The sequence below is a fragment of the Acipenser ruthenus genome, chromosome 55, assembly GCF_902713425.1.
Source record: "Acipenser ruthenus chromosome 55, fAciRut3.2 maternal haplotype, whole genome shotgun sequence".
NCBI classification, from domain to species: Eukaryota; Metazoa; Chordata; class Actinopteri; order Acipenseriformes; family Acipenseridae; genus Acipenser; species Acipenser ruthenus.
The window spans coordinates 263000-277174 of NC_081243.1; the positions used below are offsets into that span (position 1 = coordinate 263000).

The 14175-nt window shown below is 40.5% G+C and overlaps 1 protein-coding gene across 1 annotated transcript; it reads left to right on the forward strand.

Moving 5' to 3' along the window:
- The first annotated feature begins 6853 nt into the window (after positions 1–6853).
- On the forward strand, positions 6854–13793 carry LOC117401628 (serine/threonine-protein kinase pim-2-like). The gene is made up of 7 exons (XM_034002402.3): positions 6854–7194; positions 7693–7793; positions 8041–8091; positions 9536–9765; positions 10403–10572; positions 10956–11132; positions 11396–13793. The coding sequence occupies exons 1-7, from the start codon at positions 7128–7130 to the stop codon at positions 11560–11562; spliced, it is 963 nt and encodes a 320-aa protein (XP_033858293.2). The 5' UTR covers positions 6854–7127; the 3' UTR covers positions 11563–13793.
- The last annotated feature ends 382 nt before the right edge of the window (positions 13794–14175 follow it).

The window sequence follows — 14175 nt, forward strand, 5'->3', positions numbered from 1 at the left end:
AAGGGTGCTGCTTGGGTACATGCTGTTTCCTGTTAAAGTGCGGTTAATGCTTTGGTTTCATTGATAAGCTCAGGAGTCTCTGAATACAAGTGCCAGCATAATTTAAAGATGAGGTCAGATTGCTAAGAGACTAAATTAAAGCCTTAAAGAGAGAGTAAGATATATATATATATATTTTTGTAAGTCCACCCTCAACATTTTTCTACAGCGTTTGTTGCACACAAGCCCTCGCTCTTAACCCCTTATTGACCGAATATCTTTGTCTTTGAAAGAACGCAAGCTGTAGGTACAGAATTTGATTCATAAGAAAGTTTACAAATGAGAGGAGGCCATTCGGCCCATCTTGCTCGTTAGTAGCTTATTGATCCCAGAATCTCACCAAGCAGCTTCTTGAAGGATCCCAGGGTGTCATCTTCAACAACATTACTGGGGAGTTGTAAGGTTTGGTACTCAAACCTATTTAGATATATCCCGGGCGAAATGATTTAATGATGTTCAAACTGGAGACTGAATGAACGAGCCAGCGCCTTCCAGAGGGGAAGGTCAATTATGGCAGCAGTGCGTGCGTTTATTTATTTATTTATTAGTTTATTTAGCAGACGCCTTTATCCAAGGTGACTTACAGAGACTAGGGTGTGTGAACTATGCATCAGCTGCAGAGTCACTTACAACTACGTCTCACCCGAAAGACGGAGCACAAGGAGGTGAAGTGACTTGCTCAGGGTCACACAATGAGTTAGTGGCTGAGGTGGGATTTGAACCGGGGACCTCCTGGTTACAAGCCCTTTTCTTTAACCACTGGACCACACAGCCTCCTATAGCAACAAAGTTGACAACAAAGCGGTTTCCACGACACAGTTTGGACGTTGAGGACAACTTCGCCGAAGACAGGTTTGTAAATAAGATCAGCAGCCCACGCAGATGAAAAAATACGTATTTAAATTGCGGGCTTCCAGAACGGCTTTCAGCAGGAACTAAGAATGGAGGCCTACAGCTCTGGCCAAAAGTTTTTAGAATTGCGCCTTTTAATACAGAGTCTACCGGCAGCCATACTAGTAGTACAGTAGCAGTTAGATATTCAAAATGTCACATTTGTCCATTTTTTGTCAGTTTTTTGTTCGGTATGTGGGAAAACCACGAAGCGCTGGTGTGTAATTCAATATGCTGACATTATCCAGCAGGTTTTAAGTCGACTATGAAGCAAAACTAGTTAACCCTGTAGCGTGATGCAAAACTGTACACCTCAGTGGTTATTAAGTCTTGATAAGCCCTTTGGGAGAGAAGAGTGAACCTGCTAATTAAAGAACTTGGAAGCAACCCTGCACGCTAGCATTCTTAAGAACTGAGAAAGGTCCACATTTTCTTTACAGTAGGGTTTCATGTATGGAAAGAAATACTCTCTGGCCCTTCTTGGTATCTCTATGGGGGCTCATGGTCCTTTTGACATAGACAGTAGTGTCTCAAGATTTGCCATTTCTCTCCTTTATATATTATTATTTATTTCTTAGCAGACGCCCTTATCCAGGGCAACTTACAATTGTTACAAGATATCACATTATTTTACATACAATTCCCCATTTATACAGTTGGGTTTTTACTGGAGCAATCTAGGTAAAGTACCTTGCTCAAGGGTACAGCAGCAGTGTCCCCCACCTGGGATTGAACCCACGACCCTCCGGTTAAGAGTCCAGAGCCCTAACCACTACTCCACACTGCTGCCCTATACCTGCCTGCATGAAAACCTCGGGGATGTAGGTGTGTAGGTGTGTGGGTGTGGGTGTGGCCATAGTTGCACCTGTACTCTCCAGGTAATGCTTTGATCTCCAGACTTTAAAGAGAGCCAGTGCGAAACACCCTTACTTACTTAACGTCATGTGCTTCAAATTACAGCTTTGGAAAAGTTACACCACAATAAACCTGTTAATTACCTCTTCTGTTAATTAACAGCCTTCCTTGGATGTAGTCTGAAACAAACTCGCAAACGGAAAAGCATTGAAACTGAACCCAAGGAGACTGACTGGAGACTGAACTGCTCCCTCCCTCCGTCCCTCGCCCCCCTAAGAGAAAGGGGGCTCCCTCCAGTCCAGGGCAGGCTTGAGGCACGGAGACTGAACTGCTCCCTCCCTCCCTCCCTCACCCCCCTAAGAGAAAGGGGGCTCCCTCCAGTCCAGGGCAGGCTTGAGGCACGGAGACTGAACTGCTCCCTCCCTCCCTCCCTCACCCCCCTAAGAGAAAGGGGGCTCCCTCCAGTCCAGGGCAGGCTTGAGGCACGGAGACTGAACTGCTCCCTCCCTCCCTTACCCCCCTAAGAGAAAGGGGGCTCCCTCCAGTCCAGGGCAGGCTTGAGGCACGGAGACTGAACTGCTCCCTCCCTCCCTCCTCTAGTCACAATCAAGCACATTTCAATAACAATAAACTCAAAAAGAAAAGTGAACAGGACATTGCACCACCACTATTTTTTTTTTGATAAGGGTGATATTTGTGACTCATCACTCTTGAGGGCCGGTCCCTAAAGCTAAGGGAGCGTCACAAATTTTTGTACATTTTTTATTTTATTTATTTTTTTATGTTTTTTAAATGAGGCAGTTTTGCTCGATGGAATGACATCATTCATAACTATTAAACAGGCAATATTATTTAGAAATAATAATAATAATAATAATAATAATAATAATAATAATAATAATAATAATGTAATGAATTGCATATTCCAGTATTTTAACCAGTGAGTATTGTTTTAAAAAGGTTTGTAAAGTTCATCCATTGGCTTAGCCGACACACTGGCTCAGCACACAAATATTTAAAAATAAACACAATATTTGAGCAATTTCAAGAAGAATCATGTCAAACATCATACAGAATGTGAAGATTTATATATATATAGATATACCGAGCATCATCGCCATTACATTTATTTTAGAAAAAATTAAGGTGTATAAATGATGGACAATGACGAAATGTTTTTGGTTTCTTTTTAATTACTCAATTATTCATCCTTGACCATGAGCTTGAGTGACTATGACTGAAGCATTTAAAAAATAAACAGGAAGTCTGCTTGGCAATCGCCACTAGAGTTGGCATTATGACATCACGGTGACATCACGTGCAGGAGGGAAACACAGGAAACCGTCAGTCAATGTTTAGCATTTGAGGAAAGCGGATGTTTTTGACCACGTGGGATTATTTCAATGAAGAGCGATCCGGCACTGGATTTTAATGAGAATTATTCTTCTCTGGACGGACCTTCTCCAGGTGAGAACCAGTTCTATAATTAAAAGTTAATTATTTCAGAAGGCAATCTAATTTTATACATACTTTTTATATTTAATAAATTAGTTCTTGTTGTATTTATATTTTTCAGCTGATAATGTATTATTATTATTATTATTATTATTATTATTAAGTCTGTCTGCCAGTCTCTCACTCTATACTGTGGATTTTAATGAGCAATCCGTCTCACAAGTTCAGTGGTGGATCGTATTTGGGGTTCATTAAAATCCTTAGCACATTTTTAAAGAGGAGACAATTATCTATGAGATACTCGGGTGTTTAGTAAGTAAAGGGTCTGAGTGAGGAAACATGGGCAATATTATTATTATTATTATTTATTTCTTAGCAGACGCCCTTATCCAGGGTGACAAACAATTGTTACAAGATATCACATTATTTTTACATACAATTACATTATTTTTTACATACAATTACCCATTTATACAGTTGGGTTCTTACTGGAGCAATCTAGGTAAAGTACCTTGCTCAAGGGTACAGCAGCAGTGCCACCCCCACCTGGGATTGAACCCACGACCCTCCGGTCAAGAGTCCAGAGCCCTAACCACTACTCCACACTGCTGCCCTATACAATCCCCACCCTTAGTCTTGCTGCCAAACTTTTGAACACCATTGTAAGCTGAAACTTGCCCATCTGTACTTGTGTGATCTAAACTTGTGGAGAGGAATAAATACATTCTGTGTAAAAGAATGTTTGACACGGATAAGTTTGTCGCATTATGGACTCCTGTGTGCTAAGCTGTTAACAATTCGCCCCATTCTTCCCTGCAGACACACAGACCAATAAGAAATCTGGAAGGAAGAGGAAAGGAGAGACCGTCGACGAAGGAGAAAGGACCAAAGTCTTAAAGACGAAGGAGGATGACACCTCTCCATTCCCTGCCCGAGGGATCGGGGCAAAGAAACGGGAATCGTGCAGCGAGGTCAACCCCGACGGGAAACCGGGAAAGAAGGCGAAGAAGAAGGAGGAGGAGGAAGAGGAAGAGAGTTCCCCCAAACCCCGTAAAAGGAAAGCCGGATTCGAAGACAAAACATCGGAAACGAAGACCCCGAAGAAGGCAGAGGTGGAACCCCAGGAAGGAGGTGCGAAGGGTCCCAGATTGAGGGGCCGAGCTAAGGGGAGGCGTCCCAACAAGACGCAGTCTGACAGCACCATCGGCAGACAGACGGCAGACTCTTCCACCCACGTTTTCCAGAACCGTGGATGCAAAGAAATGAAAAAGTCTCCCGGAGGAGCGGAACTGCCAGACGACATTATAAATCAGAACATCGCCATCACTTACTCCAAGGTCAATATTTGAGTTTCTTTAAATATATATATATATATACATTATATTGATGTAATAGAAAGTGTTTTGTAGTGAAAGCAATGGTTGTGTGCTTCATGAACATATCTTATTGACCTTTGTTTGAAAGAATGGCATAGATGGATTTATAGATGTAATGGCACCCATAAGACAAGACTCTCCCCCCCCCCCCCCCCCAAGGTGCTCAAAGACCCTCGGCTCACCCTTGGGCTACGAGCCCAGAAAGAAGTCAAAGAGCTGGCTCCTAATACAGAGGACCAGGCTGGTGCCAGTCACCCACAAGAGCCAGAACAGACTGCAGGGCCTTCACGACAGGACGTCCCAGCACCAAGGCTGGGTGCAAGAACCAGAGGCGTCCAAGGTTAGTGCAAGTTAGAACTTCTGCGTGTTGTGTTACGGGCCCTCTCTACATACAAGACAGATGAAACGCTGGCTTGCTGGTCCAGTGGTTAGAGAAAGGGGCTTGTTACCAGGAGGTTCCTGGTTCAATCCCAGCTCAGCCACTGACTCCCTGTGTGTGCGTGACCCTGAGCAAGTCACTGAACCTCCTCGTGCTCCGTCCTTCGGATGAGACGTAAAACAAAAGGGGTAATATTGGAAGTGACTCTGCAGCAGCAGGTGAGATGCACAGATGCACGCTTCAGTCCAGTGTCTTTTTCCTTGAAGACATTTTAAAGAAATCCTGCAGCTCCGTGCAGTGTGTGTTCAGTCGTTCACAGGAAGCAAACTAAACCGGCTGCCAGGTTCCTGAATGCAGCGTCACAGGCAGCACGTCAATCAGGCAAACGCTTGCTGTATTTATTTTTAAACGATAAAAAAATGTTTATTTACATTCATCTTTTAGAAATGGGGAATTCTGCCTGCTGTATACCTAGGGTTACCAGACATCCGTGGAAAACTGGGACTGTCTCGTCCTTAATTTTTTGGACAGTATAGTCTGTGTGATTATTTATGAATATGTGTTAGTGTGTTTTTAGATTGTAAAGCGCTTTGAGATGTGCTGCATGAATTGCGTTATATAAAATAAAGAGCTCCCCTCAATGAAGTCTATTATTATTATTATTATTATTATTATTATTATTATTATTATTATTATTATTATTATTATTATTAATACTGAAATTATCAGGAGCCAGGAGTTTGAGCAGGGTTAGAAACTCACACTAGCCCTGCTGCTGCTGCTGCTGCTGCACCCAGTCCTGGGGCTCAGAGCTCCCCTCAATGAAGTCTAGTATTATTATTATTAATATTGAAATGATCAGGAGCCAGGAGTTTGAGCAGGGTTAGAAACTCACACTAGCCCTGCTGCTGCTGCTGCTGCTGCACCCAGTCCTGGGGTTCAGAGCTCCCTTCAGTGGAGTCTATTATTATTATTATTATTATATATTATTATTAAAAACAAATACGCCTCTAATGCATTTGCAACGTCCTGGTTTGCAGGCTTTTTGGCAGGACAATAACATTTTGCTCTTTTGTCTTATATTGTGTCAAGTCGTGTTATTAATAGCCCGGATCCAGATGTCAATATTGACGATGCATTGAGAATGAACATACTCTCTAATGTCACGTGACACGGCTGTAGTCAAGCGTGCACATTTTTATTCAACTGCTGTTTGCCCAGCAACAAGCTACTGCAAAACATTCTGTAGTAATGCAACGCGCTTCGATGTAAAGCGTGCACGGCTTGCATGAACCAAAGAAATGTATTGAATTAACCACTGCATTGGCAGTCTGCTAAATACACGTTTGCTATTGCATGTCATGCATCGTCTGCAGCAATTCATCGTTATTGATATTGCACACTTAGCGTCAATAAAGGCGCCTCGAGGTTTTACATGAAATACAGTCTACATATCAGAAAATAAATATGAAATACAAACACTTTTCATTTAAAGTATTAACAGAATAATGTATCCTAGGCCATTTAAAAGTGCTAAAAAAAATACTAGTATTTCTTATAATGAATAGAGTATAGTGTATTTGTTAAGAATGTTGACGTTTGTTTTGCATATTATAACACGTATGTACGGGATAAAAGCACACAGCTATGCAGCACAACCGCAAAAAAACGAGAGATTATTATTTGGGTTCAAAGACTATGCTCTGAAAACCAAAGGCTCAAACCTCGATTGAATTAATAGTGGTCTCTGATTGGCGGACAGCTCTGCAATCTGTGACGCAACCTGACGCTGATTCGCTAGTGGAGTGGATGAAGGCGTGGCTCGAGTCACAACTTTTTAAAAAAGCAACAAACTTTGGCAAGTTGCTCAGTTTACTACAGAAACTATAACTGCGTTGAGGCGATCGTTTTTAAGGGTTATTTTGCTCAACTCAATATATTGGCGCGGTTGCATTATTTATTCACCTAAAGGAGTATATTGTATTTCACTGTGGACGTGTATTTACCTGAATTGTGACCAAAAAAGTAGACTTTTTTTTACTGTATTTAAAAAAATAAAACTTTATTTTTTTTTTGTAAAAAGAAAAAAACACCCAATAATACCTGGACTATATGTCACTTTAACTTTCTAAATGTTGGACATGCGAATTGAAGAATTATATTTTCATCCCTGTTGTGAACTAAACGGGGAAATACAAGGTAAGAAGCCAAATACTGTGTTTATTTCGTGCAAGTTTATTGAAACACTATATATATATATATATATATATATATATACACACATGATATATATAATTACTTACATTAAATAAGGTATATATATTATATTATTTAATGTTGGTGTTAGTTCACAACACTCTCTCTGTGATGTTTATGTCGACTGAGAAATAATTATCTTACGGCTGTATCAATAATAAACTCCAAGTTCAGCGCCCAATGTATCAATAACCGGACAATGCATGTAAAGTTGTGTAACTTGAGGGTGAATATTTGTGTTATTTAGCCACAGGTGCGTGAAATCTCCATGAGCAGAACGGACAAGCCGTTTCTTTGGTCGTTATCGTATAGTATGCCTTCAAAGTCAAGTTCAGGTCTTTACTGCACATTTGCCAGTACGTGCAATTGTTGATGAATTCTTAAGCATTGTAAAGCAGGGGAAAAAAAATGTGAACACGTGTTTTGGTTTTGTTTTTTTAGCCAAGGAACTGTTCGAAACTCGGTACAAAATGGGTCCACTTCTGGGCCGAGGCGGGTTTGGATCTGTCTATGCAGGGCAGCGTATATCTGACGGCTTGCAGGTAATGTCACATTTCATAATAAATTCAACTACAGAGAGAACTTCTGTCTCGCATGGTCGATGCATTTATGGCATTGTGACTTGTAGGTATGCATTTTAAAACGACTTTTTTTTAAAAGTGTTAAACACAAGTTTAATTTAGTAATAAGACCCTCCACCCCTCCACCTTACCCCTCGATCAAATATCTGTCACTCATTTGAATTTTACAGGGCAGAGATTCAAATCTTTCAAATGTGTTTCCATTTAGGTCGCAGTAAAACAGATTCCAAAGGACAAGGTGCAGAAATGGACACGGCTGGTGAGTACAGTATTTATTATTATTATTATTATTATTATCTGCGATGTTGTATTTGATAAACGGTAATCACTAATACTATGTAGTCGTTATATTGCCTTTACCTGGAAATGAAGATAATGGTTTTAAAGTTCGCCTTGCATTCGTGAGAAATGCCTGATGTTATCTTTTTGGTTGTTACTCGTGGTAATATAACAATATAAAATAGAAATTCATCCGGCATTACTGTAGGTCGTAAAAAAAATATATAATCTTGATGAACTTCTCTCTAATTTTGAAATGGTGTGTGTATATGTATGTGTGTATATATATATATATATATATATATATATATATATATATATATATATATATATATATATATATATATATATATATATATATATATAATAAATAAATAATCTATCATGATGATAATAATAATAGACTTGCTGAAATTGCAAACTTATTTTGACTGGCGCTGTTTAGCGATGTAGTATTCGTTTTGTTGCAGTATTAAAATTTAATATTGGTGTTGGCAACCCTGTTTGTTTACGAAAAAGGAGACCACAGCCCAGGTTTTGGGTCGGGTCCAAATCTTTTTTTTATTTATTTTCGGAACTGCGGCTCGCTGCCAGCGCGAGGGAGGAGGTCATTCCAGGGCGCTCTGAGGAAACTCGTAGTGCTGACGTGTGCGTTCCGGAGGGAGGCCGAGAAACAGCCAGAACGGCGGAAATTCCGTAGAGTGGCTCCCCCTACTGGAAATGTAAAAAAATAATAATAATAATAAAAAAATAAAAAATAAAATATATATATTCAACAAAACAGCGTCGTTTACATCCAAGCAGTGTCGTCATTATGACACGGCGTGAGATTAATTATAGGGCATTATTATTCATTATTAATTATAGGGCAGCTGGCTCTTTGAGCAATATATATATATATATATATATATATATATATATATATATATATATATATATATATATATATATATATAAATATAAATATATTTATATATATAATAAAAATATTCAACAAAACAGCGTCGTTTACATCCAAGCAGTGTCGTCATTATGACACGGCGTGAGTTTAATTATATTTAAAAAAAAATGAATTTGATGCGTTAATAATAATAATAATAATAATAATAATATAATAAAATAAAATAAAATAAAAAATAATAACATTAAGATGTATTAACCATGTAACCCCAATTATTGCCTTGGCGATATAATTTTGTAGTTTCTTTGTTTTTTTTTTACACAATGTTCAATAAAATAACTATAATTACGTTCATCTATTTTTTTTTTTTTTTTGTCCTAAACCCTTGGGGAAGCAAAACCTGAGGCAAACAGCTGTCGTTCGAGGCAACCTTTCCTGTATCAAACCCTCCCAAGCCTCCTCCACCCCATGGGAAAGCCTTACTCACCCGCGTCCCTCGTTTTATTTTCCCCCCTCTCCGCAGCCCAGCGAGCCCCGGCGCTTACCGATGGAGATCGCGCTCCTGCAGCGGCTGTGGAGCGGCGCGGGCACCGGCGGGAGCGGCTCAGCCGCCCCTCGCGGGATCATCCGAATGCTCGAGTGGTTTGAAACGAGCAACGGTTTTCTCATCGTGTTCGAACGGCCGACGCCGTGTCAGGATCTCTTCGACTTCATCTCCGAACGGGGGTCCCTGGAGGAGCCGCTGGCGCGAAGGTTAGTTTAAATTATTATTATTTATTATTTATTATTATTATTATTATTATTATTATTATTATTATTATTATTATTATTATTATTATTATTTTAAAAAAGGCTTTACGTATCTCGGTTTCGGTTGATTCAAACGGCTGAACGTTCTAGTAGAGCGTCTCTCGTGCAGGGTTGACTACCAACCGACCGATTTTATATGTTAAAGCGTTTTTTATTTTTGCTGTTAAATGGGTTTTTTAAGAAGTTTAATATGTGCAGTTCGTCTGGTCTCTTCTGGGATGTAGTTGTTTTTATAAGGCTGTAAGTCATTTGAATGTTAAACTGAGGGAAGATGGAGCCAGTTTGGGGCTTGGAACTTGAAATGTATTTTTGTTTTGTGACTGTAAGTCGCCCTGGATAAGGGTGTCTGCTAAGAAATAAATAATAATAATAACTTGGTTTCAGCCAGTTTATGTGCCCTCTAGGGTTGAAAAATGGAGGGGTGTGGGGGCAAACCGGTCTCTTCCAATCCTGGTCTTTGTTCCAACCCTGTTCTTAACTGAACCAATTAAACCTCCATCCAGACTCCTGAAGTAGTTTTCATTTTACCTGTAAAACCTGGGGTTGACGGTGTCTGACTGTGCCGGTTCCTCCTCCTCAGATTCCTGCGTCAGGTGACGGAGGCTCTGCTTCACTGCCAGTCCCTGGGGATCGTGCACCGCGACATCAAGGACGAGAACATCCTGGTGGACACCTGCAAAGGCGAAATCAAGGTGATCGATTTTGGCTCCGGGGCACTGATCAAAGAGAGTTTGTTCGCTGAATTTGAAGGTAAGCGAAGTCAGACACTGGCATGTTTAAGTTTCCTATTTACTGTATCTATCCTATTTTATAAATGCATAGTTTTTTTGTTCGTTATGTTCACACCCACCCCCTCCCCCCCACCAAAAAAGTTGTCAGAGCAACTCCATGGAATTCACGCACAAAACTGTTTAAACGTGTCTAAAAACGAAAATATAAAATTGTGACCCGACAGGGATATATAATTCGCTATCTGACTGCATAAATGATGTTGGATATGATTCAGAGACTCTCTAACTAACTCTCTCTCTCTCTCTCTCTCTCTCTCTCTCTCTCTCTCTCTCTCTCTCTCTCTCTCTCTCTCTCTCTCTCTCTCTCTCTCTCTCTCTCTCTCTCTCTCTCTCTCTCTCCAGGGACTCGTGTGTACAGCCCCCCTGAATGGATTATGCATGGTCACTACCACGCTCGTCCCCTCACAGTCTGGTCTTTGGGGGTACTGCTTTTTGACATGGTGTGTGGGGATATCCCCTTTGAGGGGGACGCGGAGATCACCAGGGCCCAGCTTCACTTCACCAAGCAGGTCTCCCCGGGTAAGAGACGCACTTCAAATCGCCTTCATTCACCTTTCAGTAAAAGCACAGGTCCACATGATCGCTGTGCGTCTTTTTAAAATAGTTCCACTCTAGTCTTTTAAAACGGGTTGGAAATTAGTTTGTTATATTTACTCCCATTATTTTCATTGAGGACATTTTTAATCTTAAGCATGGCTACTAGTTTTGTGTTTTGACACCCCTGAACTATCTCCTCATTGGCTGAAAGCAACATTCTAATGCTTTGTCCCTCCCCCTGACAGAATGCCAGTCTCTGATTGGCTGGTGCATGGCCTTCAGACCGGAAGAGCGACCAACCATGGAAGAGATTCTACTCCACCCCTGGATGACGGCTTCAAGCGCCGTGACAGAACATTATGATCCAATCCTGGGGGTGTGCAGAACCAGCAAAAACCAAAGCAACCCATAAAAGGAGACTGGGGGGGGGGGGGGAGGAGAGGGGGAAGACTGGCTTGCCTAAATTCTATATTTATTTAAAGACCATAACGATCTACCATCAGAATTCTGTGTGTCTTTACACCCCCACACACAATCCCATTTATTTTTAATTTATGTATTTATTTATTTATTTTTGGACCAGTGTCATTAGTTTTAGTTTTTTTGCAAGTCCAGATGTCTCCTCCCCACTCTCCTTTTGACTTTTTTGTTTCTCCCTTCTTCAAAGTCAGAAAGCGAAATCGGCTTTAATTTATTACACTCTCCGTCATCGTTATCGAATTTTACGTTCGTTTCTGAACCCCTGGTTTTACAGGGGACAGGCTACCGATTTGAAAACCCTCTATGTACGAGGAGAATCGGATCCAGGAAAAAAAAAAAAAAGACAGCAAGCAAGGTGAAAGCCAGTCGCTGAAACCTGTATTTAAAAAAACAAATGCAAACCCGAATCCTGAAGGTATCGCATGGGGGGAAAAAAAAACAACATTAAGGCAAGTCACTGACACTGAATTAAAAAAATATATATATTCTAATGAATTAGTCATTTAGCAGACTTAGAGACTTGGGGGTGAACTCTGCATCATCATCAACAACTGCTGCTGCTGCAGAGTCACTTCCAATAGGACCTCGTTTGTTTTACATCTCATCCGAAGGACGGAGCACAAGGAGGTTAAGCGACTTGCTCAGGGTCACGCACAGGGAGTCGGTGGCTGGGATTGAACTGGGAACCTCCTGGTAACAAGCGCCTTTCTTTAACCAGTGGGAGAATCACAATGGGATAACCCAAGCCTCGAAAGACATCACCAGTGATCTACATCCAGACCTGACCTGAGAGTATATGCTGAGACAAAACTAAGCAGAAACAAAGGCAAGCTGTATACTGGAGAGAAACAGCAGGGTCTCATGCAGAAATCTCCTGTACAAACGTGATCAAAGCTGCGTACGGACTAGGATACTGTCAGGCAGCTACGATAGCGATTGCAGTGGCGTTACAGTTTGAATCCTGAAGAAAACTCTTCGAAAAACTGAACGATCGCTCAAGGAACTCCAGATTGCTGCAGAAATCTGTATGCAAACCTGTTCGAAGCTGGAGAAACGAACATATCAGCACCAAAGTGGCTTTCCCTCCAGCACATAAGTGTGCACAATAAAGTGATTGCAGATTGTAACTCTCTTCATGTCTTTGGCACAGACTGTTTGAATTGATGCTGTTTTTCTGCAAAATGTATTTGTGCTCCACCAAATGTTTCCAGTTTTATGAGTTTTGTTTTAAAAATGTTGGCAGTTCCAAATTGTTAGGCATGCTTTTTAGGTCATTTTAAAATGTTATTTCTCTGAATACCAGCAGCTTTTAACAATGTTCTAATCTTGCTGGTATTTTTACAGAGTGGAGACAACAGGTTCAGACATTTTGGGACAGTGCTGTGATTTTGAAACTACATATGAAGGCAGCTTGAATTTGGGGGCAATTATACTGCTAAATGACCTTGTGCTTCGTTAGTGGTTATCAAGGAACAGAATTTGAACTTCAGCACTCCACTGTTTTACTTCCTGTTTCCACTGTGAAATCACCATGGTTACCACAGAACGTAGCCAATAGCAGTTGCTTTTATTTTTTTTTGGAGTCTTCAAAAAAGTTTTTGGCACTTTTTTAACATACAAAGGATGCCTACAATAATTTTAAAACCTAGCCGCCTTAATGAATCACAGAATCGATAAACTACTGGACGCTGAACTGGCTAAGCGTTTTCAGGGGTATGAGTAAAGACTCCCATTGCACAGCAGTTTGATCCATTCCAGGTTTAAGTTTAATAAGACACAGCTGAGCTTGTTAGCTAGACACACTGGGGCTGATCAAGCTGGTAGTAAAACCTGGAATGGGTGAAACTGCTCTGCAATAGGAGTCTGATTCCCATCCCTGCCCTCCTACCTTTTATTAATAGCTCCATAATTGCCAGTTTGGCTTGAAAAATAAAAGCCTTTCATAAATATTGACTAAATAAGATCGTACTGTTGCAGAAGATGAAAGACTTGAACTTGACTCCTTTTAATCCTGGCCTGACCCAGGGTTTCTGAATGGATGTATTGTAAATACTTGTGTATTGTTTGTTTGAACTGTGTTAAGTTACGCAGTTTCATTATTTAAATAGGGTGGGGTTGGGTGCAATTTGTCCATGAATAAAAAGCACAGAATTGAAAACGTAACTGAGGAATGAGTCCTTTTTTTTCTTTTCTTGTCACTAATATTGTACTAGCCTGTTTAGTTGTCTATTATTAAACAAGTGCTTTACTCGTAGCGTAGCTGACTTGATCATATAAAAAGCTTGACTGCTATTCTAACATTAAATCGACTACCGCAGGTCTGTGCAACACATGGCTCTTGTGCGATGGCCCTTTTTTTTAGATCCTATCAATACTGTACAGAGAGCTAAACCTTTTCATCTTGGGTTTCACAAAGTGACCCTAAGTGGGTGGAATTGGTTGCCGGTGAGTGACTACAATAAAATCTGAAGTGATACAATCAAATATTTGCTTTAGTTTTATGATATAATAAAAATGAACTATATGAATATATATGACTATGTTT

What these genes read in the sequence shown, in the direction of transcription:
- LOC117401628 (XM_034002402.3), top strand. Translation starts at nt 7,128, where the DNA reads ATGTTGGACATGCGAATTGAAGAATTATATTTTCATCCCTGTTGTGAA. An exon ending in GTATATCTGACGGCTTGCAG is followed by an intron (nt 7,794 to 8,040) that starts GTAATGTCACAT and finishes GTTTCCATTTAG; the next exon opens with GTCGCAGTAAAACAGATTCC. An exon ending in TTTGTTCGCTGAATTTGAAG is followed by an intron (nt 10,573 to 10,955) that starts GTAAGCGAAGTC and finishes CTCTCTCTCCAG; the next exon opens with GGACTCGTGTGTACAGCCCC.